This window comes from Anser brachyrhynchus (assembly GCF_964034855.1).
Source record: "Anser brachyrhynchus genome assembly, chromosome: 17".
NCBI lineage: Eukaryota > Metazoa > Chordata > Aves > Anseriformes > Anatidae > Anser > Anser brachyrhynchus.
The window spans coordinates 4,458,334-4,485,315 of record NC_137710.1 but is presented as its reverse complement, the minus strand read 5'-3'; the positions used below and the strand labels follow the sequence as shown (position 1 = coordinate 4,485,315).

The window sequence follows — 26,982 nt, the reverse complement described above, 5'->3', positions numbered from 1 at the left end:
TACTAAAGATGTTCAAAAGTACCTCTTCTATGCCTAAAAATAATGAGCTAAAAGCTGAAAGCCATGCAATGTGTCAGAAGTCATACAGTCAATGTCTTGATAAAGTTAAAGCTGTTTTCATCTCAGTGCTGTGCAATGAAAACCAGCTGAACACATTATATTAAAAAAATGTTTAACAGTTCACAGCTTTTGTTTTAAGGATTTTTGCAATATCTTTGTTATTTTCTATTCTCTGTCATGCTCCTCCAGATTTTGGTAAAGTTCAGTACTTGTAAGAGACTCCTGAGTGGAAAGTAGGTGATGCAGTCAGAAGCATGTACTGCTTTGCTGTACACTATAACAATATACTGTGTTATTACTATTTAATAATGGATGCAGAAAAGCCACACAAGAATAAAGGTCCCTGTGTGGCGAGTTGACTTCTCCCATGTGGGATGTATCAAAAGTCACGTTCTTTCTCATTAGCACCTGCTGGCCAGCGAAGAAGGACAAGGACTGCTCTCTCAGCATCCCTGGCCCACTGCCACACCGTATGGACATCAGCACAAACGGCTCCACATCAGTCTGTAGAAATGTGCTAACCCTGCATAACCTCTGGAAACCAAATTCCTTATTGCACAATGGAAACACCTACCACTGCAGAAACAGCTAGGATTGTATAAAACAACCAGTCCACGTTAAATCCAGAATGCAGGCTAGGACCCAATATGGTGGTGCTGGTGGTGAAGACAAGGGAGAAAACTCACATTTTCCTCATGCCCACCTCTTGTGGGTGCCTTACCTTTACGACATCTTCATCAGCCGATTTGCACTCAGTGGACTCTGAAACATCAACCACCGACCCATCCTCCTGCACAGCAACGACCTTGACTGGAACAGACACTGTTTTGCCCGTCAGGATGGCCGTGTTAAGGACTTCCGTGTCCTGTATGCACACACAATTAAAGGATGGGCATTAGAAAAGCAAAAACCATAAGAAAGCTGCAGGGGTCAGACCACAGAACCAAAACCCTTCCTCAGAGAGGGACAGGGACAGGGAGCAACGGTTCCTTGCACATACCCTGTGAGCTCCCTGCAAGCAGTGGTATAACAATTTCTTAAGCTAGAAGTTGTGTCTGGACCACCAAGTTCTGGTTTTGACAGACATACCGATTTACTCTTTTGGAGCCAATTCACAGGTTTGGATGCTGTGGAAATGAAATCCATCACACAATTACGCGTGAAGACACACCTGCAGAGTGGCAGAACCACAGCACTTTTCAAGCACCATCTCCAGAGAGTGGCAGCACCTCATCGCACCCTTATGTCCCAAACCGTGGCAGTGGTTTGGGAGGTGATTCCCAGGCATTACAATAACAGCATTTTTTCCTTTTTGTTTCAGCTGGAAGAGTTGTCAGCTGAGCCAGTTGTCCCTTTTCTGGACATAAATGCACAATGAGAAATACTGTGCGTGAGGTAGGGTATTACAAACTAAGCAATGCCATATACAATTTTTCTAATCTTTCCCCATCAAAATCCCACCTAGAGATGTTTTACCACATTTATCTCTAATCCTGATGAATTCACAGTGCTGGCACTCTAATGACTCCATTAACACAGCCTTCCTCTGCGTCTCAGTATGGCTGCAGCTTGATTAATTACTCCAAATGAGCTGCTACAGCGGACCTTGCCTTGCGTAAGCAAAGCAGCTCTGCAGACTGGAGGGGAAGAGCCTCCAAAGGCCTACAGAGGAATTTGGCTCTGCTTAAGCAGTGCTTACTGCAGGCCAACATTTCATACACATGCAGAGCAAGGAATGACCTGTGCTTCAGAAGAGATTCAGCTCAGCCTTCTAGAAAAACCTGTGAGAGGAAATACTGCTTTAAATCCTTCTGCTTTTCATTTTTCAACTTCTATGAAACTAATTGCTTGCCAGCTGAAAAAAAAAAAAAAAAAGTTGCTTCCAACTAATCTAACTTTAAATTCCATTATTAGAATTGGTGGAAGAAGAAATGGATTTTAGTGAAAAATTTGATGGCAGCTTGCATAGGGAGATATATTCACTATCATTTGCTTCTGTCTGCTAGCTAGATTGATAGAAAATAATGGGCATTGACCACAAGCTGAGGACAGCTGGAGAAGACCAATAAACACTTGCAACTAAGATGTATTATTAATCAATATTCGGAAACTTCTACAAAAAGCACCCTGAATTAAATGAGTTGAAGTACTAATAACACTAGTGCCAGCTAACTGATAGAGTCTACTAGAGCTTTATGGGCAGTCATGTTCCAGAAAAGCACTTAAACGTGTACTTGAGTCCATTTCTGTTCAGAACAGCACTAAAAGTATGTGGCTCAACTTGACACATACTTCAGTGTGATTTAAGCAGATTTAAGTGTTGTCCTGAATAGAGATGCTTTCCTGAATAACGCCGCATGAAATTAATACATCATCTTTGTCCTGTTCTTTGCAAGGCACAAACCAGATCTTTTACCCAGTGACTGGTTTTTGTTTTTGCTGGATGGGATCATTTATAACCAGCTGCCATCCTTGACAGAAGGACGCTGGGAAACAGAGAAGTATGTGAAAGATGTAGAAGTGCCAAAGAACAACTGTAAAACCTTTACAAAGACTAAGGTTTGAACAAAACTAAGAAACTCCACTACCATGTGAAAACAATCAGCTGTACCTCGGGTGGAAAGAGGTTGTGTAAGACAGGTAAAGACAAACTGAGGGTGTTTCATCCACAAGTATGTCAAGAAGAGGTAGTTAGATTTTGCCAAACCAATGACAAATATTCCAAATACCCCTAAGCCATCAATTTGATACAAACATGCCACATATGTGATGCAGACATGGTGGTTCTGTGTCAAAATGCTCCCAGTTTGTCAGCAGGCTATTTCTGAGCCATTCTTCAACCGCGGACAGTTTTCAGTGCAGCAGGGGGAATAGTATTTTTGCCAAGGTCACAAACAACGAACACGTGACTAATTCTACTTCTGAACCACTTTCTCTTAGCACAGCTACATAACTCCTACGTGTCAGGGGCAGGCGGCACTTGGATGCAATTACGGACTGATCCAAAACCCTACTGAGTCATAGATGAAAGACTTCTTTTGACTTCAGTGGACTTTGAATCAGGTTCTCAGCAGGCCTGAACTAATTTCTCCTTTGCTTTTTGTGCCGTTTGTTGTACAGCCATCGTGTTGACCCTCCTGTGTGACAAGGGATAAACAAAACCTCGAGCCTCCTTTAACTCTTAAGTGCTGCTTAGCTACCAAGCTGAGAACATACTTTGATGCTCTGAAGGATAATGCAAAGTTTATAAAGAGATTTGCATTCTTCTGTAAACTCTCTGTGAAGCTTAATTTGTGAGAAAGGGTCTTAGAAGTGACACCTTGCCACCCCCTACCTGTGGGTGCTCTGCAGTGTGCTCACCTGGCTCCGGACACAAGCACTGTCCTGATGTTTCCCCCCTTCCCCGTACGTACAGATGCACCCGGTGCCTATTAGCCACTGCTGCGTCACTGAAACTACACTTCACTGGTAAGCAATTCTACTACATAAATCAATATTTCAGAGGCCTGATGCCTGGATCTGGTGTTACGCAAGTATAATAGGCAGTGTAAAGACCTTTTTAAGAGCTGGTTATTTATAGACTGAAAAAATATATTTCCTCTGAGGAAGAAATATGAAGGCAGAACTGAACTAATTGACTGTCCATTAGATTTATAAGCAGGCTTCTTTTTTTATTACTTTTTTATTTGCATCTTCAAGAGATTCTGTTAGGTTTGTTTTATATTTCCACGGTAAGGTTTACTACAGGAAAAGTGTTACTGCATTTGAGATACCTGTGCTGTTTACCATTAGCACAGTTTGAAATCTAGAGAGGGGTAATAATGCTGATTTATATGCACAGGCGTTTATATTTACATGCATGGCTCAGCATCACTGAAACATCTGGAAAAACACTCAGAGACCACCAGCACAAACCTCTGACACGGAAAGGGCCCACGTGAAAAACTGGAAATCCTTTCTGATTTCTTCCAACAAGGGTGTAAAACGCTAGATATTGACCAAAACCTGGAATTCAAGCAGCCTGGGTGGAAACTAGACAATCACATTGCAAGCACTATCCCTGAATAATAATTGTGTGCGTGTTTATCTCCAGTTCCTTCTCTGTACCTGAATGCATTAGCACTTCAGCAGAGCTCTTCTTAATTACAACTGTAACCTGCTAATAGCGTTTCTTTGTTGTCTGAAGGAATCTACTTCTTATCCAGCCTAGGCTAAATTAAAATTTAATACAACATCAGGTTGCAACAGAACTAGGAAGCAAATGACAGCTGTTTAATTAAAACCTAAAGCTGATTAGATGGCACTACTGAGAGAAATACTCAAGAGGAAGAGCAGAAAACTACTGAAACTCAAGGCCGGGATAATGGCTTTATTTAAATATGAATAAACCCTGCACACTGCCATAGTAAATGTCTGACAACTCATTGCTTTGGACAAATGGGGGAAATGTGAATGGGAGACCTGTCAAGAGTCACAACAAAGCTGTGATTACCAGCACGGCTGATCCGTGTGTATGTGACCAGCAGCACGGATTACTGAGGAATGACCGCAATAGGTAGGCACGAACCCACATGAGGAACTCCAGGCCCAACGTTCCCAACAATTACTCATTAAACACCGCCACAATGACCTAAATCCTCATCAGGCCTGTGACTCCTGCAGCTCACCCAACGTGACACAGGTCCCCCCCTTTCTCAGCTGAAGAATAGAGGCACAGAAATAAATGGCACAGCTCATAGGGAGCCATCCCGTAGCCAGGAGCTGACAGGGGTCATCCGCCCCACAGCCTGCAGCCGCCCCCACAACCTGTCCTGCCCCTCCAAGCAGGCCCCGGCCTTCTCTTTCCTCTCCTGGCACAACACAAAAACCCCAGAGCAACCCAATTTACTGTGACAGATATCATCCTTGTGATTAATACACAGGCTGGATGTGGGCTTTTTAGAGGTTAACAAAACACGCTACAGTACAGCAGACCCAATAAACACTCAATTGTAAATCAGGAGGGAAACCTAAAGCCAATCCTATTCCGCTGACAAATGTTACAGCTAAATGCCTTTTGGCATTTAGTTGAAATGACTGTCTTTAGTGAGGAAGGCATAGACCTGAAATATTTGTCTGCAGAATTGCATTCCTTCATTAGTACTTTTTCCCCAGAGTGTACCTCGTGAAAATACATTTGTAATATTAGAAGGAATCTTTAGGAACCAGTTCTCCTGCCTTGAAATGGCATCTCTTAAAAAATGTAAATTATAGGGCAGAATGTGATGTGTGGGCTGGGCTATGGGATTTTTTTTCTTTTTTATTTGATAAATTATTCAGCACCTTTTTCTTCAGATCAAAGAGCAACGTGATATAAGTCCATTAAGCAAGCTTAATATATAAATTAGATGCTTTGCTGAAATTATTATAATCCATAGTAATTCTGTACATTTTCCCCCTCATAGCTGACTACCGTTTTAGGTTTCCAATACATATTAATGAAGCCTGGTTGCTAGAAAGCTATTTATATTTTCCACCATTATATCAGGTAAGATTTGCCATTTTGTCAGCCAGTGGTGAGAACAAACAACTGAGATTGTGTTTATTAAAGACATAAAACATGGTAGAAAATACAAACAATCTTGCAAAGAGTTCACATTGTTCTTTACCCTTTTTCCTCCCCGAGTTCATACAGTTGCTCCACGGCATGCCACGGAGGCAGAGCCCAGCACGATGCTGGCGGCAGCGCGGCGAGCTGCCCAGAGGATACGGGCTGACCCCGCAATCCTGACGGCCTGCCACTTGCCTCCACTCAGCACAGGCTGTGCAAGTGAAAAAGCAGTCACAGGGCCTAATAAAGGGCTGAACAACGGTTAATTCCTTGTCCTACGAACATCGTTTCAGTGCAGCCACTTGCGGGATCAACCCTTTGCCATGTTTTCAGGTGTCAGAGTGAGGCCCAAAGTGTAACCACGCACAAGACCTCCTGCCCTGACAAGCATGTGGGTTGCTAGAAGATCATTCCCACTCCCCTCCAACCTTCCTCTGTCTCCCGCTGTTTCCTCATTTCAGCTTCTTATTCAGCATATTGTTATTAGGAGTGATCAGTTATGGCAGATGGTAAATCACAAATACTGCTGTCAAAGTTAAAGATCATCCTTTACATCCTTTGTTTACCTGCAAAATAGCTTTACTTCATATTGGGATCTCCAAGGAAGAATAGGCAGGTGTATATATTCTGCAGGGGAAATTAATTAATGGAGATTGAACTATACAGAGAGGTTCTTAATCACCGATTGTTACAGAGCAATGTAAGCAGCAACTATTGGCCTAATTGAATATTATTCTAGATGCATATTACAGTGTGTGCTGCAAAAACAATTTGCTACAGCACAAAAAAGCATGATACAGAGACTGTAAAGTGGAATCTTATTTCATAACTTGTCCTTTTGCCACAGATACATTGAAGGAAGCTCTTATCTTAGCTGGATGTACCTGGCAAAAATGATCAGACAGAGTGGTAATTCTGTCTTGGAGTTCGTGGAAACTGAAGCTGAGATTTATGCCTTTTCCATGTTTTTTATGAAGGAAATTCAGCTCATTTTGAGGTTTATGTAGGATGAATAAGCAAAACCTGCTGCTGAAGGTGAAACCTGATTAGAAGCACAGACGCTGTCATATCTATGACCTGAGGCAGTTTTATTTTTTTATTTTTTATAACTTGGAACAGATCTGCCCCCATTAAGCAAAGGTTCAGAATGCAGCCTGGTGCATTTGGCAGAAGTAATTGCAACCTGTCAGGCAGTCTCTACTGTCTCAGCTAAGTACCAGTGCCTTCTGCATGAGCAAAAGACCTTTCATGAGACTGAGCTCATGCTGTTTCACTTCAGCCCATTATGCCCCAGTAGAGTTTATTCTCCAAACCTGCTGTGTTAAACATCATGACACCATCACTCCGAAGTACATGCTTGAAGTAGGAGTGGGAAATTCTTACAGCTGAGGAGCAGCTATCACGCATCTGATTTTAGTTGTTTGCACAAAAAATACAGACACCAAGAGCTCCAGGCTTGCATTTCCAGACTTTTTAGCATACCATGAAATAAAGAACCTAAAGTCAGCCTAAAAGTATTATGGTAAACTCTATCAGTCACCCATACTGGAATTTACACTACGCTTAACAATCTGTATGATACTTGAACATTCATCTGATAGACTTGCACCACTTCTTCTCAATAGTAAATAAGCATATTTAGAATGTCACAGTTCACTTAATGCTGTTGTTTTTTTTTCTTTTTTTATTCCAGAAAAGCATGACCATGTTCTGTGGGTTAATAAAATCATGGACCATCTCCATTTGAAATCAAATAACGTCCCCCAGAATTCAGGAGGATTCCAAATGGGTAGGGCTGTCTGCTCATGTGCAATGACACGAACGCCTGTACAAACCAATAAACAAATACTTATTTTCAAATGGCCATGATATTCATCCAAACACTCTTCAAAGGCATTACTTTTTCCACAAAAACATCTGGGGAGGCCAAGTTTTGTCTAGTTTATGAAATGTAACTACTGGATTCACTTGAGTATCAACAGTAGTCTAAGATAAATTTTTCTGGTCACTGTGAAATTTTGGCCCTCTATCTTTGTCCTATAGGTTTAAGAATATTTAACAACATTGTAGATATCCATTTTGAAGAATTTCTTTCAGACAGTTCTCCAATTCCTTCTCCACTTGTTCATATTTCTTTTGGGGCAGACTGGAAGGAGAGTTTTTTTCTGAGGAAATTTTGTGCCACTGGTGCAATGGGCGAGTTGGCAACTCACCGGCTTGAAAAGGCTTCAGTTTCACAAGCACAAAACCACAGACATTGAAACATAAGGTTGTGTATCATGTGAGTTTACTGCCGCAATCTGTGGGCTCATCATCTACCATGAGTGCTACCTGGGCAGAAATCCATGTCCTTCTGTAATAACAGCTGTTTAATGCTATAGAAGAATGCACAAATTAATTACAGCATGTCTACATGACTTCCCAACATCCTGCAGGAACATCCTCTCATGGAAGGAGCGTGGGTTCTCTTTCTGCTTTGGACATGGTGACTTGCTTCATTAGGCCACTCACACAATGGCTATGGCTTAATAATACCTATTTATGAGCAGAACAAGATATGTCGAAAAGTGACTGTGACATCTTGCAAAGTCCTCTGAAATCCCCTGATAGAAGACAGCTGTCTAGCATTCACTAATAGGGTTCAGGAGAATTGGATTTTATACCTTCTTCCTCAGCACAGTTCAAATACTGGTTTAAGTCCTGGGCTTATAATGTACCAAATACATTCAACGACAAACTGTATTTTCTGGACAGAGGTAGATGCATATACTTATTAACTGTGTTTGAGAAGCGCATTATGGAGTTTAAAATGGAGTGGAGATCTGCTGGATGCTTACATTCACTGTTCCGCAAAAGGAGGATATCATTTACCGAAGAACATGGACCTGACAGGAAAGACCCATCATCCAAAGAAGAGTTTTTTTCTTGAAGATGGTCTTATCTGTCAAGACCAGATTGCTCCACTTACTTTACCTGTTGAAGCAATTTCACGGGCTTCCATTCAACTACTGCCAGGATGTGAAACATATATGCACACAGTGCTGCAGGCAGCAGGCGCTTTGGAAGCAGACTGTTTCCCACTGCCTGCTCTCCCTCAGAAAGGCTATTCTTCCCCCCAGGTGCCTGCGGCAAGTGATTCATTCTCCGGCAGTTCCTGCCTTAGCCACATATTTTAGGACAGCATAAGTGACACTTCGGAAGTTTTCTCTCTCTCCATTGCCTATTAATGGGCTTGTGTCTAGTTTAGACGATGTCTAGAACAGGAGGAGACAAGCTCTATCCCCTTCTGTTTTCAAAATTATAAACAATTAGGATCTCTACATTTCTGTAAGGTCTTTTACTCCTAGTACAGCCTTAGCAATTTTTACACCACTGCATGTTTCCTAACTGTGACACAGGCTTCCCAGATTATACAACCATGCTTTTTATCTACTTCACTTCATAAAGCTGCCTACTGCTGCATTTGATGGAATGAAAATAAAAAGCAAGAGAACGTATCTGTAGCCAGTCCAGACACCAGACTTTACTATCGTACAAACTCAGAGCTTTCTGGTGTTTTACTTATTGATTTTGGGAGCATCTATCAACTGTATGCTCCTCATCCTTGCACAACCACTCCAACTGGATGAGTTTGTGTCTTAAAATTCTTCAACATTTACTTTTTGCTTAAACAAATGAAAATGACAGCAGATGCCTCGTGCTTGCGTTTAGAACTGCCTGGAAACTTTTTCAACAAGAAAAAAATAATTTCTTGACAAAAATCAACAAGTGTAAAAAAGACATCTATTAAAACATTTTCTTTTGAGAAAAAGATGAAATCAAAAATTTTGATTTTTTTCAAATGAGAATATTCAGAGTGTCTGAGAGTCTTCTGGCTGTTCTAAGGATTTCTGGTATTTCTTCCTTCCTCTGCTCTTTCATGGCTTGATTTTTTGCTCTTGGTTTTAATTTTTCAATCTGTTCACCTTGTACCTATTCAGAAGTGCTGTCTTGTTCCGTCCTGCCCCTATGTCTGATTACTTCTTTTTCTGCTCAACTTTTATAAAGAATGACCTCTACTTAATTCAAGTTCTGAATGAAATCCCATTTTTTTCCTTTCATGATTGAATTTCTCAGTGAACGCTTGTGCAGTGCATGTATTTGCTGCAGACTAGGACAGTATCACCTGTGTTTCAAAATCTGAGCCACTGCTTTCAGAATATCAGTGTTTTTCCAGAGTCCGTCAGCTTTTGGGAGACACAGCCCCTTGCACTGAAGAACACTGTAAGAACCTGTGAGCAAAAAACCTGGACTTACTGGATTCTGCTCTCAGCTAGACTGGTGCAAGGAACAGTAATGATAGAAAAGATCATGAAATTACACAAATGTAAAAGTCCTGTGAAATCAGGATTAGACGATTTCATTTTTCATCTTTTCCCATCACTCTTTCATCTATTCTAAAACTTCCATATTGAATGTTTAATTTAAATTACTCCTTAGGGTATCTTATTCTTCAACACTTTAAAAACAGTTCTCAGCTTTGCAAAGGACAACAAGACAGTCACCTTGATTTCAAAGACAAAATAATTAGGCACAAGAAATCCCACCAGGCCAGTGACACAAGAAACTGAATCCCTATTTCCAATGTCTTTCCATGCCTTTCCTGCAAGGTTCCTCAAACTTACTATCTTCAGGCTGTTGGTTCTGTACAGTTTAAATACCAATTCCCTCATCTTTCCTACCAAATGGCCTTTTTGCATAACAAGTAAATGCTGAGCATGCAACATCTCAGTTAATTTATTGGTTGGTTAACTGAAATTCAGTTATGCAGCAAAACAAATGTCAGTGATTGTTAAGAAATATAGAGGGCTACAAACAAAGCGACAAATAACAGATGCAAAGAAAGAAAGACTATTACTTGTCACCTTTCTTAAGTAGAAAATGATAATGGCATACTAGCATATACTCTAATGCCATAGATAACTGCATGCACTCAAGAGAAAATCACAGAATACCTCTTAATATGAAACTATTGCAAAATGTTCCACCTGAAGAGGGCTCCTGATGCCGTCTCACAGGTGGTTTGCGATGGGCCAAGGCAATAAGTAGAGAAGGGGGATGACATTAATGCTTCTCGGGAACAGAAATAGAAGGTGACAATATTATTAGTTTTTGATAGAAGCATTCTGTAAACAGACAAAGGTCTTCCACTTGTGAAGCAAGTACATATCAAAATCACAGCATGTCTCTTTGATAAAGAACTTTAACAATGGTTCCTTGTCCTTACCCCTCAACCCCAAATTCAGTCCAAGCAGAGACTCCGAAGTAGCTTCAAAATATTTAGTTCTAAAATGTTTGTAAACTATAGAAAGTAGTGGCTGACTTGGTTTTCTGTCTCAGCAAAAAGCACTAAAGGACAGAAGGAAAATGAAAAAAGACCTTGTATTTTGCTTCTAAAGCATTATTATCTTCATAATTAGCCTTTAAAAGTCATTAATAAATTATTCAATTCAAACTTTACAATTATTTCTTTAGAATCTGTTACATTATGAGTAATGGGAAAAATACTCATCTTCCAGAAAGACAAACTAGGTACAGCAAGTGAGTAAAAAGAGAATTACCCATTTCATGTTAAACAGCTCATCTACAAGAACTACCTCGGAGGAAGAAAATGTCTCCCATTTGCTGCCATTTTACTTAACATGCGATGCAAATGACTACAGAGCCCAGCTCACTGGCAAAGAGAAATCACCACTACCGGACTGTTCAAATGGAATGAATAGTTATGAATAGTTGCTATTTGCCTCCATTAAGGAAATTTATCTTCCTTAAAACTGGCTGTGTTAACCATTCATTCTTTTCCCTCCCTCTAAAAATAGGCAGCTTTCCCAATGATAGTACATTTATTTCTTCTTTCGCAGTATGAATTTCAAATTGTTTACAGTTTTAAGGTGGGAAGAAGGCCAGGTCTAATGCCATATTCTTTCTTGTACTGAAGCTGATGGGGTCCTTTTGCTGTGTAGTTATTGCTCCTGCTAAATGGACAAATACAAAAGAATATGCTTTTTACAGAAAACAGGGCTTAAGAAAAGATATGGTTCTCTGGCATTTTGACACATCATTTTAGTGAAGGAATGACAAAAGATGAGAAAGTGTTGCATCTAAAGACCTTCAAAAATGTAACACAGAATTCCACCTCAAAAGTGCTTTCACTTGAAAGCACCCCTATATAATTACCACATCGCAAAGAGCAAGATCTCCTCACCTTCCATCCTTCCATTTCTTTTTTTTTTTTTTTTTTTGGCTTTCTCTTCCCTTTCTTACACCTTGATGTATTCAGCCATGTTCTCCCTCCCTGATGGCCTCTAACCTCCTCAGTGGTTGAAACGGGCTCCCATGGCACAGATGCGGGCCAGTACTTCCCACTGCTGACATACAGGATGAAAGAACATTCCATGGGTTTCTTCCACTTTGCAGTAGTCCTTAAGCCCCGTTTGAGTCACCCCCTGTGCAACAATTCTCTGGCCACCAGCACTACACTTTTCTATGCTTTCAAAGTGTTCCTCTGAAAAGGTAGGGTCTCAGATAAATCAAATGATAAATCATCACTCAAAGAACACTAACTTCTTACATCTACTTGCAAAACCTTGGTGAGAGTATTCACCTACAAAAGCTGAACCTATGTCTGCTGGGAAAAAGAAAGTCTGGACAGATAAAAAGTACTGAGAACATGGTGAGTGAAGTATCTCATTTACACTAGTGAAATTTCAAATTTTCTAGGCAAGGGGGCTGATCTGAAAATGGATAAACTGGATCCTGAAACAAAAATTGTTTCAATACATCTTTCTTCCTTTGCTATGATGCAACTCCTTCACTTTCCAAATGCCCAGGAACTATTGCCAGAAGACATCTTACCACAAAATGCAGAAAAAGATGATTGCAAGTTTCACTCTAAATTCCCCTGCTTCTCTGCAGGCTAGTTTTGAATGACAACTGTTTGTTCTTCTCATAGCCAACACAATACAAAATTGTCAACCAAAGCCATCTTCTAAGGTCACACACAGGAATACAGCGACTACATCAAACATTTTCTTTTCTTCCTTGTTTGTTAAATGGCACTAAATTTAATGAACTGTCCAAAGGCTATACTTTCTTAAATGAAGCAGTACCTGTCGTTTTAATACTATTTTTCTTATTCTTTATTATTAAAGACAATTGTGCAAGTTGTTGATTTAGTTTTGGACTTTTCTCTCAATAATGCTGTAAATGAACTCTGGTACGCATACTCAATGCAAGCTGCCAAAACCCATCACAGAGAGCAAGCTGGAATAAAACTGCCACCTTCTTTCTTTCTAATGATAAGTCAAGATGGGGGAAGAGAAGATGATGTGTGAGCTAGCTGGCCAGGTCAGTAACGGCGCTGAGGAAAAGCAACAGCCTGACGTGGTCAGTCCCGGCCACGTTAAGCAGAAGCACTTCACAAAGCAGCCCCTGACAGCCCCGTCTGCAGGCAGCCACGGCTTGCAGCAGCTTCCCTCTGCAGCATTTGTGTAACTTCTTTTCTCTTTTGTTGGCCAAGAATCTCATAAATACCATTTGAATCCGTAAATCCCTATTCCAGCGTGCATTGCTATTCATTCCAGAGGGGAATAAAGCTAAAATCTGGGGAAAATTAGTGCAGAGGAAAAGGCTTTAGAACCCATTAAGCATAACTCTGCAAGGCTATTGTAGCTTATATTTCACCAACTTTTATAATACCTCTTCCCACTTATTCTGCATGGTCTCTTGCGAAAACAAAGCCAGAAACCCTGCATCGATTAAAAAAACATTGACATCTTTTTTTTCCCAGCTGGACTGGGATATGATATATAAAGCTTTTGCTATTTTTACATGTGCAGTGATATTTAGAAAGGTTGGAAATGATGTTTAGGTTTTATCTGTTTCTGGTCAAATGGATCGCCAGCAGATTTTTCTGAGAGTGACTGTCTGAAACTTGATGGTAGTGAATATGTAGAAAATGTGCTAGGTTCTAGGACTTCATTCATAAACTGTTGCTAAATGAAGTCAGACGAGGTGGCAGCAGCAGCTTTTTGACGTGTGTGTGATTTTCAGAGAGCAACACGCCTGAGAACACACCTCTCTCCAGGGCAGAGGCTCACTGAAGACTATCTTTGACAATTGCAACCACCACTCCCATGTTCATTGTATGACATGTCATTTTGCCTCTGCGGCACCACAGAAGGGTCTGATGCACACTTCCAGACACTCCAAGGAGGCCTTGCATGGACAACGAGGACAGCACCGTGCTGCTCTGCAGCACCGCACATCCGAGTGCAGCAGAGCGAGACAACTCAGGCTGCCATGCAGTCTCCACCCCAGCAGCCTTCAGCTATTTATCAGAGACCCAAATTGTGGAGCTGTTGGGCTCTTCCAGGCTGCAGCCCAAAGAGCTTTGGTCAGACAACAGGCAACTGCGGCTTGCGGGTTCCTTGAGGTGGAAGCTTCCTGTTGACTTGGGAACACCAGCTAACAGAGAATGCCCTTTTTCATTTCTTTCACAGAACTTAATGCAAAAGTCCAGACTTCTCCTGTCTCACAGACCAATCTTGCTAGCAATTCTGGTTGATCGTGCTCTCCCCTGAAATTTATGTTTCAGAAACCACCATAATTTGGCTGCTGAGCCCAGCTCGTGAGCTGACAACGTGTATTTCTCCAAGACTCAGTGTCAGTCTGAAGACAGCTTTTCTCCTCACACTGGTTTTCTGACACGCGTTTCAGTGATGACTAAAACTTTATATTTACTATTCTGTCCACATGCCCACGAGGAATGTAGGAACATTACTATAAATCGAAAAAAAAAGTACACGGTGATTAACTGAGTAGATTAACCTGCAAAACACTTGGACAGCTGTTTCAACATACTGAGTCTTTGAGGCCAATATGCTGAAGCAGCTGTTCTTATATGTAAGGTAAACTTGTCCGCTTTGTTTTGCGGCGTGAATACTCCAGGCCTATTTCATATCTTAGTAATTTTAATGTACACATGGAGCATTGCCAAATCTTCTGAAAAAGTTCATACCTTTTTTTTCCACATTATTAGCAACGTCATCAGTGTCAACTCCTTTATTCAACAAGAAGCTTGGTAACAAAGGCAAGTGGCTTCCTGTCATCTTTGCACGGGATCCGCACACTCACACTGCACGCTGCTGTCTGTAGCAAGATGCTTGCGGAACGGATGAATGAATTTGATTATTTTTGTATGTAGTTTTATAATAGCACAAATGTTCTTTAAATGGAAAGCATGCTCTGGTTTGTGATGCTTTCTCCCCTTGTTCCCAAGGCAACGCAATACACAGACACACGCAAACACACACGTGCACACTAACACTCTTTTCTGATGCAAGAGATTTCATTTATCAATGAAACATTAGCCAGCTTCAGTAGCAGTGAAAGCCTAAGCCAAACTTTGCACAGAGTAACTCACATCAGGAAAACAATCAAGAAACAAATTTGCCCCATCACTGTACACGTAGACCACTTTTTTGCACCAAGATCTCCTGTCTCTTCTGTCCCTATAAACCAGGAATCCTGAGCTCACCTCGCAGTATCCCTGTGTTTTCCTCCTACAACATGGTGCTTTTGGGCGAGCTCTTCCGAACAGAAGTAAGCTGGGAGCTTGGTTTGCACACGGACGTCTCAGTGTATTTCCCCCTAAAGGAAATAAGCTGCCAAAACTGGTGGCAAGCAGGCGCCACGGGAGGGTTTCCCGCCCCACAAGTACCGATCCGCAGAAGCTGCGCGGCTACACCTGACACGTGCCCTGAGACACGGCTGGGGCTGTTCGTGGTTCTAAATCAAACTCATTTCCAAAAAACCAAGGCCCAGGCACAAAAATGATTTGTCACGCTCAGCACTCCGTGCTAAATCACATTTATACCCTCTGATTCTCAATTGTAATCCTCTTTGGAATTTGCTTAATTGCTGGGCTTTTAAGAGCTGGGGGTCAGATACAGACACTGAGTAACAAGTAAAAATGTCAGCGGCAAAGTAAGAGTCTAACAGATTCTGCTGTTTGTCTGAGAAGTGAGATGTGACACAGAGGGGAGGCAGCTGGAAATTGCAAGGGATGTTTTGAAAGAAAGCACTTTGAATCATTGTTGTTTTATTGTTGTTTCCATCTATCTGATTTTTTCCTTTGCATAACAAAAAGGCCTGCTGATTGCCTTTATTGCCTGGGGTTTTTGTACTCGTCATTCCCACTCTGAATGTCAGTGTTTTGCAGATTTCCAGAGTACATCAGACTTCGGACCAGAGTGGGCTCTGGCCTATCTAAATATCCCGTTAATCACAACAGAATGGTGGCACACACAAATGTGGGCTATCCTTAGGGGTCAAGTGCCATTTCCAAATTAAAACTAATTTTAAAGTATATGTCAGTGGTATTTGCAATAACACCAAGTTAAACGGCAATACAAACTGATAGCAAGGCCAACTCGGACAAAGGTTCTTATTCAAATTTCACTTATACCAGGTAGGGAGGGACATAAATTTGTTTTACCTCCAAGCTTAACAGTGTGAAATTATTCAGAAGCGGGGCGTTACTACTGCTCACTTCAGTGCAGCTTCAGGGCTGATGTAGAAACAACTGTCAGTGATTCAATATCCAGAGAAGAGGTAATAATTCCATTAACATCAACAGAATATCCGTGTGTTTCATAGCAGCAACACCAGGGAACATGGACCTCTTTTCCATACACCTAACCATGATGCTCCTCCTCTCTATAAATATTCAGAGCTGTAGTTTTCACAGCTCTAGTCTGTTTTAAATATCACAGAGAAAGAAATCGGCTTACCAGGTAGATCTGAATTTGGGTTATGTCATCGCTTGTTTATAAAGAGGTTTTTAAAAAGCACTAAACCTTCAGTAGATACTATGGGACATCCCTAAATTCAGCGGGAGCTCCATTATCTCGCACTAAGAAAAGAGTTTATAAATACAATTCCTTTAATTGATGCACTGACTAACTTATCAAGATTGCTACTATTAACTTGCATACCATGTAGCCTTAATGATTTTATGTTACATTTTATATTACATGCTTCTATTTATAAATGGTTTATAAGGGACTAATCAATATTTAATAGGCATTTTAGGCGTGCAGAAGATGAGTAGTATGTGTTAGAGAAGCTTACAGGCACATCAATAGAAGGGTTATAAACGTCTATAAGTTATGGCTTGTAAATAGCCTAGTGGGCCATTTGGATGTTGCTGCAATTTTAATAGCAGTTTATCTAATTAATAAAAAAGTATTAATAACCAAGTCTTTGTAAACTATTTTTAAATGGAATCCTACTACAAGGAGGTAATTCTGTGACATATCCCGCCTACAAGCATTAGGGGGAAATACACAGGTTTATTTTTAAACGCCACGCTCCTCCTGTAAGCTTGAACTAATACTGTAACATTTCCAATGCAAACACCATTACGGTGTCATTCTGGGATTTGGGCATTTTATCATATATCCTTAGGGTTAAATTCTGCTCTAAGACACATAAATTTGTCTCACAGGAGCCACTAGAGCTGCTGGCTGTGCAGATCTGTGTGTAGGAGGGCAGAACTTAGCCTTTTTATTTACAGTACTATTAATTAAATTACTGCAATTAAGTATCAAATCAAATCACACTAAGTTAAGAACACAGAAGTCAGAATCATAGCTTGTGTTAAGGTTAATGGGAGCTACATGTGGTTAGTCTTTAATGTGCCTCTCTATAAAACATACCCCAAGGGGTGTAGCTTAAAGTGACACACATGAAAATAAAATTTTATGCAAATAATCTTTTATGATGTCCTGGTTTTTGTGTCATATCCAGTCATTTGTGCAGGTTTCCTGCTATTGTTTACTTACAGGTGAATTACCCTCAGTGAAACAGAAGAGCTTTATAAATGACAGTTTCTGACCAGCTCAGAGCAGCCGATAACGTGTCACAAACCTGCCACCTTGCAGTTAGTGCAGGGCACATTCTTCAACAAAAAATCCATTCAAGTTTATAAAAATTCTCTAGTTATGATTAGAAAATTTATGATTTTCTAATTTTCTTATTTTCTATGGGTTTCTAATGAACTATAATAATAATCGACATTTCTGCAAACAAGTCAAAGGTTTAATAAAAACCCAAACCACCCTCTTTTCTTCACCGCCAGGCCCACAGGAGCGCCGATGAGCAGCGGGGCCGGAGCCCCAGGACTGCTGGTGCAGCAGCAAGCAGCTGCGGCGGGCACCTTCCCAGGAAGAAACTGTCCCCAGGTCCTCCTTCAAGCAGCAGCAAGTGCATCCCCCAGGCTGCTGGCCACAAAGCAGGTGGCGAGACCCATCACTGCAGAGGTTTTGCACTGCCTAAGGCACAAAGGGAATCCCCCAAAGCCTGGAGGGTTTGCCACGGCAGTGAAGGGGAAGGACTGAGGTTTCTGTTGCTTTCAGTGTCAGGGGTGAACAGAAACAGTAGGCAGGAGCCCCCCCTTATGGAGTCAAACAGCTGCTTAGTGACAAATCAGCACTGAAATGGAAAATGTTATTGCATCAGAGTCCTGGTAGGCTCTTGGTGTATTCTGAGTTTAATGCTGTTTGAGAATTTTACAGCAGGGAAAAAAAAAAAAAAAAGTTTGCTTATCCATTAATCAAATTAGCACAAAACTCCGTGTGCCTATATTTGCAACAGGCAAAAAAACATTAAGAAGGTTCAATATTTATGTAGTATGCTATGGAAGTTCAATAGCAAAATCCAATATAATTTCCCAATTAAAATCACCTGTAGTTGACTTACATTCATTAATATTATCTCAAGTCACTGTATACTGAAGCTATCCACACAATAGCGTTATGTGAACATACATAGGTTAAAAATTAGTAATTACTGTCTAGACAATTCACTGTTAGCTATAGCTGAGTGAATGTAATGAATAATTTATTTGATGAATTTCGCATTCCTTTTCCTCTTTGTGAATTGCTTGTGACCAGTTAGGAAAACTTGAAAATGCACTCATTTATCAGAATTATTTTCTGTGAATAATTCTTAACCTGAATACCTTTCCACCACACAAAATTATTTGAAATTGAAGTTTGAAATTCACATTATTCTCCATATAGGCTGTTGAGGCCATTGGGATTGTTGTTACTTTTTTTCTTGACCAGGTAATCGTGTAACTAGGAACAATGCCAAAGCGCTCTTAAAAAAAAAAAAAAAGAGAAAAGTTTACAGCCCATTTTGTTAAGTTATGCAATTAAGAAAACTATGCAACTTATAAGCAGTAAGCAGTATTAAATTTCAAGTAGCAAATTCACACTGAAAATAAGTGATAAATACGAACTTCTTTTGAGGCATCAGTCCTTTGGAGAGCCAGGACCTGGATTTTGGGTGAGAGTTTCCAGTGCACCTAAGACTTTAAAAAGGACCAACCGGAGGCACAAATGCCTCAGTAAAAATCTTTGCATAGGCTCCTTTTTAGCTGAGCTAGCCAAGGTCCCTAGGTATATCCATGCATCACAAACTTCTAGAAAAGTGACTGGAAGAGGGTTTGGAGCCCAAGTCTCCCCAGTGTCTTAGCCATTAAAGCATCCATAAGAGCCACTACTTGGGCAGAGGTGTCTAGGAGTTAAACAGCAAACCATTCAAAAAATCCCATGCAGTGACTATCCGTAGCTCCTGGTGTCTTAGCTTTCAGAAACCCATTCATGAGATGCTCTTAAAAATCTTGAATTCTGTAAACTTGACTCACAGCACTCCTCAGTCTGAGGGCTATCACATTTTACAGGGCTGAAGTTTTGCTTTTAACGTAGACTGCTGGTCCCTAAAAACCAGATAACATTACAGGGTAAACATTTCTGGTTTCTATTGGCAGAGTTAGATTTGAACTGGCAATGTAGAAGCAAAAGGCTAAACAACCATCACAACTCCCTGTTCTGACGAAGAATTCAATGGCGTATTTTTCCCTTTGAAACTCGATTTTAATTAGGTGAGCCTCAAAATGGAGGCTGAAACAATGATTGCTTTTAACTCCGCAGCAGATCAAATGCATTTTGACATCCATACTCTAAGAAAGAAATAACACACTAATGAGAGACAGAGATCAAATGCTCGTTTGTGACAAATCTCTAGCAACATGAAGTATGTCAAGCCTGTTAACCCATGCTTGGCACACCAAAATGGTGCAGTGACCAGGTGGCTCTGCATTTTCTTCCTATTAAACTTCAATTCTTGTGGCTTCTCCTCTTTCTCAGAGCCAAGGCAACACTACAGGAATAACCTTGCCCCTGCCCACAAGGAAACAACACAAGGAGATAGGGCATGTACAGGAAGGAGGATGAATAAAGTGCTCTAGCCAACCTGCAGTTGTTCAATGACATTCTCTGCCTTTTTCCTCCTACAGTTTGCATTACAACCCTGCGGGGAGGCTGCACAAGCAGGAATAGCAAATGCTGGCTGTGATCAGCGTGCAAGTCCAGGCAAGGTTCTGCCTCTGCAGGACCTGAGAAGAGCAGGTCCGGGCTCTCTCCCAAGCTCCAGCACAAGAGACACCCCAGTACCGGTCTCATGGTGCTGAGGTTTTGGGCAGTGACATTCCCAGAAGCTGTGGAAAGCAAGGACTCCTGTCCCTGCCATTTCAGTGCATTTACCAACCCAGAATCAGAAGGTCACAAAGACTGTGCTAAAGTAGATTCACTTCTCCGTGTCTTTGACCACAGATTTCAGTGCAATGCCAGCATTTCATCCCCTGAAACTCACTGTGCCCATTTCTTCCCCTGTTCGCCTGGCCACAGCAGGGAGAGCGTTTGTCACCTCTCAAATAACCTGGAAGGTGCAGCCTGCTCCTCTCTGCTCTCATAAGCACTGAGGGCCTCACTCTCACCACCCCCACGGGGGATTGTTGTCCTCTGCACTGGACTGCTCTCCAAAGGGCTCGCAGAAAAGCCCCGACCGGTACCAAATGCAGTTTTGGCCTCCAGCTCCACAGGAGGCAGAGCTGTGAAACTGCTAATTCAACAACTCCAGAACTGGGCAACAAAGAAGATTACAAGGCTGTCCCAAAGCACTGTGTTAGAGTACCTCAATTATCTTAATAAAGCTGTAGCTTAGCATTTTCAGTAACGCTGAGGCACCTTTGGAAGATATTTATTTATACACAATAGCTGCTTATAGGCTACATTACAACTTCTACAGCTCTCTGATTGCCGCTCTGCTCCATCTTTATGATGCTATTTTAATTGAATTTAAAAAAATAGAAATTACATGTAAAATAATTACTAAACCTAACCGATATTGTTGCCATGTAAATCAGAAGTAACTACATAAAGGTCAGTGCCAGCTTTGAACAAGAGTTGGGTTAAATACAAATGAGTGTTTAAAAAGAAAAGCGTTCAGTGCAGCAATATGTACATAAGAAGCATGGTACTGCATCTGCTTGGCAAGAACCTGGTTCGTTTGCATAAGCTAAGAACTGTATGCATCGCTCACACATGTACACACAATACGAAATTAATACATGCGGAAGGGACTCGGCTTGCTGTATATGTTACAAATACAGACTGACAATTAAATAGTCCTAATAGGACTTACTCTCCAGCTAGCAGAACAGTTCAAAAACAAACATAATTTTGTTCACGTGTGCTCATTATATTCATGTGCTGATTTAATTAACAGTAATTTCAGCATCTCTGAGATTTCTTCTCTGTTTTACAAATGATGCCCTTTTGATGAGGGCTTTAGTTCAAATTACTGGCCAATCAGCTGTAGACCAAGACTAGAATGCTAAGTTAATTGGCAATAAAACCACAATGAGCACTCTGGAAAAAATTACAGATGAGCCAAATTATTGGGTAATTGTTAAGGAACAAGAAGAGTCTCATTTTAGGTAACCAAAGTAAAAGCTTTGTAGCTCCCTTCAGCACGCTGTGATTCCCGTCCTGGGTCCTGTTAATGGTCTGTGCTGCTCACAAAAATCACTTCAGGTTGGCTCGAGTCTTCCCTCTTGCCATCGCTTGTCAGGAGGCTCCCCGTGCCTCTATCCCTGGCCTGCAGGAGATCTGACTGCTCCTGATCGCCTGTCAAGGGACCCCTTGTCAGCTCGCACTGAGCTCCCATCAGCAAATTTTTCATCAAGATAGAAGAAGGAAACCTAAAGGAACGGAGGCAACCAAATAGCCCTCTGGAGGCAGCACGGTCATATCAGCTCAGCAGAAGAGCACCTCTTAGCATTTTCCTCTGCACAGTTATTATTGGAACCACTTACTCCTCACAATAATTTAGTGCCTGTGCATCCTTGGAGAGGCTTTTCTAAGAATAGTAACTTTGCAGATGGAACAAAGAGACCCGAGATCACTCTGGCTGCAAGAATACCTGGATGTCCTCCTACCCTTCACGTAAGGAGAACATGTTAACTTTTCCAAATATAGCTTTATTTAGAAACACCTAATGGAAGCCACTCCAGGTATTCGTCAATCAAGTCTGAATTACAGTTCCTTTCCCAAGATGCAGGTGCGCAGTGCAGAATTCAGGCGTCATTAGTCCCATCTTCAGAAAGAAACATCTCCAGAGCGCCGTGCTCTTACTGGGCAAACAGAAGAAGTGGCAATGCCTCCGTGCAGAGCGATGACTCAGGCCATGCCGCTCGACAGCCACGGCCACACGGCACCGGGAGGAGATGGGTGGTGTTGGAGGGCAGAGTGGGAGGAGGTGTCCCCATTATCCTTCCCCAGCACTTCCCTGCTTGGGTGACTGTTAATTAGTTCCAAAACTGCATTTTAGAGTGAGGACAAGGTAGAAAAGCAAAGCCAGACTTAGGACATTCCTCTGAAGACAGGTGCTGGTGTGGGATCAGGGTGGGCACTCCCATGGCATGGGCAATGCTGCCCCGTTCCTGGTGGCTGACAGACGGGGAAGTTTTTTATAAGAGAATATAAAAAGCCAACTCGCTGGGCTGGAAGAGCCTTTGTTTCACGGGGTAATCGTAAGTGTTCTTCCAAACTGCAAACAGCTAGCAATATGTGGTCAAATCACTGCAATTTGGTAAGCTTCAGAGTGGTTTCCAAGGGGAGAATTAGTGGAAAATACTATCTTTAGGACTTGATTCCGAGTAGCTGCAACAGGATCTGTGAAGCACTTGGCACCAGTACGCCCTGCATATTCATTAATGTTTTGGACTGTGGTTGTAACAAGTATCAGCAAGTGTATCTAATATTATGAAAGAAAATTATTGGTTCACAGTGGAGTAACATGGTGCTTTTACCTAAGCAGGCATAAAACATGAGTATGAAATCCCTCATATAATCTCTAGCTATTGTCGTTCAATGTTTATCATCCAACACAGTTGAATACAATTCTTATCTTTGATGGATGTGGCACACAATAGCTGTTTTCTTGAGTGCATCATAAATATTAATAGTATTCACAGAGCTTCTTAAAATTTGTCATGTCACATTGCGTTCACAGAAACATTAAAAATGCCATTATTTTTGTCCCACCAATAGCAAAATCTTTTTTGGTTTCTTTCTTTCATTTTTACTCTCAGAATTAAATGGTAGAGTACATTTAACTGAGCAGAGGGAAAGAAAAAGAAATAATGGATGGCACTGAGCAATTCCAAGACCTAGTTCAGATGCCCAGAATGAGAATGAAAGGGAAAAAATGTGATATTCTTTGGAATATACAGTTCAGCCAGAATTGAAACACTTCATGAAACTGAGGAGATTTGGCTGGAATTTCATTTTTGGAAGAAAAACAAGAAAGAAGTTTGACATTATCAAAGTTATCCTATTCTGCCAGATTCAGAATGGGCCATTTTCACTTAGGGAAAAAAACTTTTTTCAAAATTAAATATTTGCACATTATTTAATCAAGTTTAAGCAAATAACTGAGTACTACAAGGAAAGATATTCTTCCTCTGTTAAACAATTCTGATTAATCCAAAATAGCTTCCCTGAATGTCTGTTCACAAGTGATGTTGAAATTTCTCTGCTGTTTTCGGTCAGAGCAAAGCCCATTTGAGCATTCTTCATGGCAAGCACTCCCCACATTTCTTTCAGCCTATTTCAGAGTCAAAGTCTTCCCCTGGATCAAACTTAATAATATCTTCAGTGGTTTGTATTTTGGATGACATATTTCAAGAAATCTTTTTGAATTTCATCTTTCTCCATAAAATTCACTCCACACTTGTCAGAATACCCTTACAAAACAAAGCCATTTAATTCCCTATGACAATTAATTTAAAGATGGTAATAATTGCAGAAGATACTATCTCTGCTACAGAGACGTAGAACACTCACTATGGGCACGGGAAATATAATAATACAATTTTTTTTTTTCTCTCCACAATATTTAATTTGCTTTGAGTTTAAAAGCCTTACAGTGTGAGGTTTTAGGGAAGCTCATAGCTTCAGTCCTGCTCCCATTAATCAATGTTAAAACACACTTTGAAATCTGCAATCCAAGATTTTCAGATTATAGTTTTATTAGGAGAAAAAATAACCTTGGTAGTCCCTGGTATTGCCAGGGTGAAGATCTACTCTCTCTTGAATTTGCTTTTAAATATTTTTCCCTTGTAATAATGGACTTTGTAAATTACAAAATCACATTCTTGTGGTTCATTTTGCATGTAAAGTAAAACAGAGACCCACTGCATAATTTTAAAAGCAACTGGAAGGCCAAAGGTCAGAACGACTTCAAGTAAGAAATATGCATTAAGTGCAATGGCTAAACACACATGGGACTTTCTGCACATAAATACATTTTAACCAACCTTTAAAAAAATATGTAAATCATCTGGGTTTGCTAGAAATGACTGATCCTATCCTGATATTTTTGACACTCCAGGTTCAAGCATTCTGAGGTTTTATAACTGACCCCAGAGAGAGGGAAGAAAAGAGGCTGCTAAGTTTGACATTTTCTTAGCTTCGTTTAAGGTGAAGGTAAGCTTCTTTCTAAGGCTGGGTCTGTTTCCATCTTGGCTTGGCAGTGCTCCTTTGATTGGCACGTGAATGTAAGCTATATTGCCATTAGCAAAAGTGATTTCTGTAGCAAAAATAAAAATCTCTAAAGGATTTTTTTATTTTTAAACACTCCCTTTCCAATAGCAGGATTCAACAGTGTTCTGTGCCAGAACATAGACACTCAAATTCACATTACTTCAGACATCTTTTAACTTGTACTGAATTAAAATGAATGTGCAGGAGAAATCTTTTCCCCAAAGAAGGGCACAGGAGTTGTCACAAATGAAAGTCATGGTAGAATCTGAATATAGGAACGGGGCATAATTTCAGCAGACCCACAGAGAGAAGCTACAAAACACACGATTTCTGAACTTCAAACTTTGCTTATTTGAGTAGAGGGTCAGACAGGCACCGCTCAGCCTGGACAACCACTGCAGAACACTGCAGCATCTCCCTGCATGTGGATCTGCCTCGAGTTTGTGCCACGGCCTCAGCTTGCTCGAGGGTTTTCAAAGGGAGCGTTTTCACCCTCCTTGGGCGTGGGACAAAATCCACAGCACAATCAAGACATCCAAGCCCCATCTCTGTAATGCAGGGCAGACCAAAACATGTGTTTACAGAGGGTTATTTTGTCAATCATTTTTGGAAAACCTTTCCGCAAAAATATTTTACATTTTCAGTTGAACTGTGAAGCTGGAAACGCATACAGCCTTTACTGGGGAAAGAGGTATCAGAACACAACAGCAATGGGCTCTCCGTAACTAAAAGCACAAGGCCATGCCATCTCCTCTTCAAATGGGGATTTGATGGCATCCTCCCCAGCTGCAGTTACCCTCCTATGGCTCACTGGCCACACAGCAGCCAAAGCTAGAAGCACATTAAAAAAGTACCCTCACCCTGCACTCCTGCTTTTCCTAAAACAAATAAGCAAAGTGTTGTACTCAGCAATTCCCTTTCAGCCTGAGTTATAGAAATAGGCATCTTTGAGGACCATTTTTCCTGGGTGTTCTTGTCAGCACGTTTGCTAGCAGCAACTGGAGACGTTATTATTCAGCCTCCCATTTGAAAGAAACCTTACTAGAGTATATACAGCCATCTGTGGTTCTAAGTGATTCACAACATTAGTCAACCATTAGTCAACCAAGAACTTACATTTTTGGGGAGGAAACAAGATTTCTGAAGACATAGATTAAATGCTTGTAGCATATACAGAAATGTTTCAGGCTGAGGGGCTGAGTGAACAGTGAAATATTGATTGCTGCATTTGAGAAACACTTTAGAATAATGACAGATCGGGAATTACAATCCTATTACTATACAAGAAAGGATCTGTAGCACGTATATCTAAAACACCAGTGATACCAGTCCCAGACCAAACCATTATTTTCCTAGATAAGACAAGCACACTGGAGATTCGTCTGTTATTAAACTTATTGTTCCATAAGCTTTCAGCCTCAGCTGGAACCTTCTTAAAAAAAAAAGTTAAAATACATCTCTTCAATGTCTCGTTCTTTACTTTGACTAAGTTCCTGGTTGCCTAGAAACTCTCTAAAAGACTTGGAGTCTTCTTTTTTTATTTGCCCACAACCGTTAGATAACAGATTAATGCAACCACATTTATTTGTGACAGAAACCTGGATGACAGGCTCAGAACTGGTGAAGTGTTTGTTTCTTCTACCCCAGGAGTCAGGCTCTGCTGGCTACCTTGTTACTCGCAACTTTCTATAACTATGGAAATTACAGATCACGTCTGTTTAGATCAGAGGAGGTAACTGAGACTTGTATTCCCACTGGATAGACAGGATTTATCTGTGCTATCAATTTCTATAATTAGCAGGGCATACACTTCACAAGGTTATTATATTAAAATGAATCAAGGCATCTAGTTTAGATCCCACTTTAAAATGCTCTGACATATCTGGCAGATGACTAAAATACATCTTCTGATGCATTACACATCAACCAATTCACAACTCACATCTGACTTCAATGCCATAAAAACTGTTTAAAAAAAATCACCTGCAGAGTTTATATTTAATAAGTGTAATATCAAAAGTCTGATTCTGATATCCACTAACAAAACAAAATAGTGGAACCAAAAAGACCTTCCAACGTGGTTTTGTTCCATGTTCTCCCTTTGATCTGCTGTTCTGCTCAAAACGATGAAAATGGATAACCCTTCTACTTTGGGGGACTATAGTTCCACATGTTAATCTGTACACCAGATGTTGGAAGAATCAATTATCAGAGACATTTATTGTCAAAATGAAAATAAAATAAGCCTCACAGGAGCAAAGCAGCTGACATTTTCATCTCACAGTGCATCACTGAGCATTAAACTGAGCAGCCGGGTGCAGACCCTCAAAGGTTTTT

The 26,982-nt window shown here is 40.8% G+C and overlaps 1 protein-coding gene across 5 annotated transcripts in view; it reads right to left on the bottom strand.

Annotated features, from left to right (window-relative positions):
* The window catches only part of TMEM132B (transmembrane protein 132B), a 254,325-nt gene that overhangs the window by 42,942 nt on the left and 184,401 nt on the right, over positions 1-26,982 (bottom strand). For 4 of the 5 annotated variants that reach the window (XM_080560176.1, XM_080560175.1, XM_080560174.1 and 1 more), the window contains one exon: positions 782-925. In XM_080560176.1, the coding sequence (XP_080416302.1) occupies positions 782-925 (144 nt within the window). Of the gene's footprint in view, positions 1-781; positions 926-15,227; positions 25,162-26,982 lie in introns of those variants that run through there. The other variant, XM_080560177.1, reaches the window with a different exon arrangement.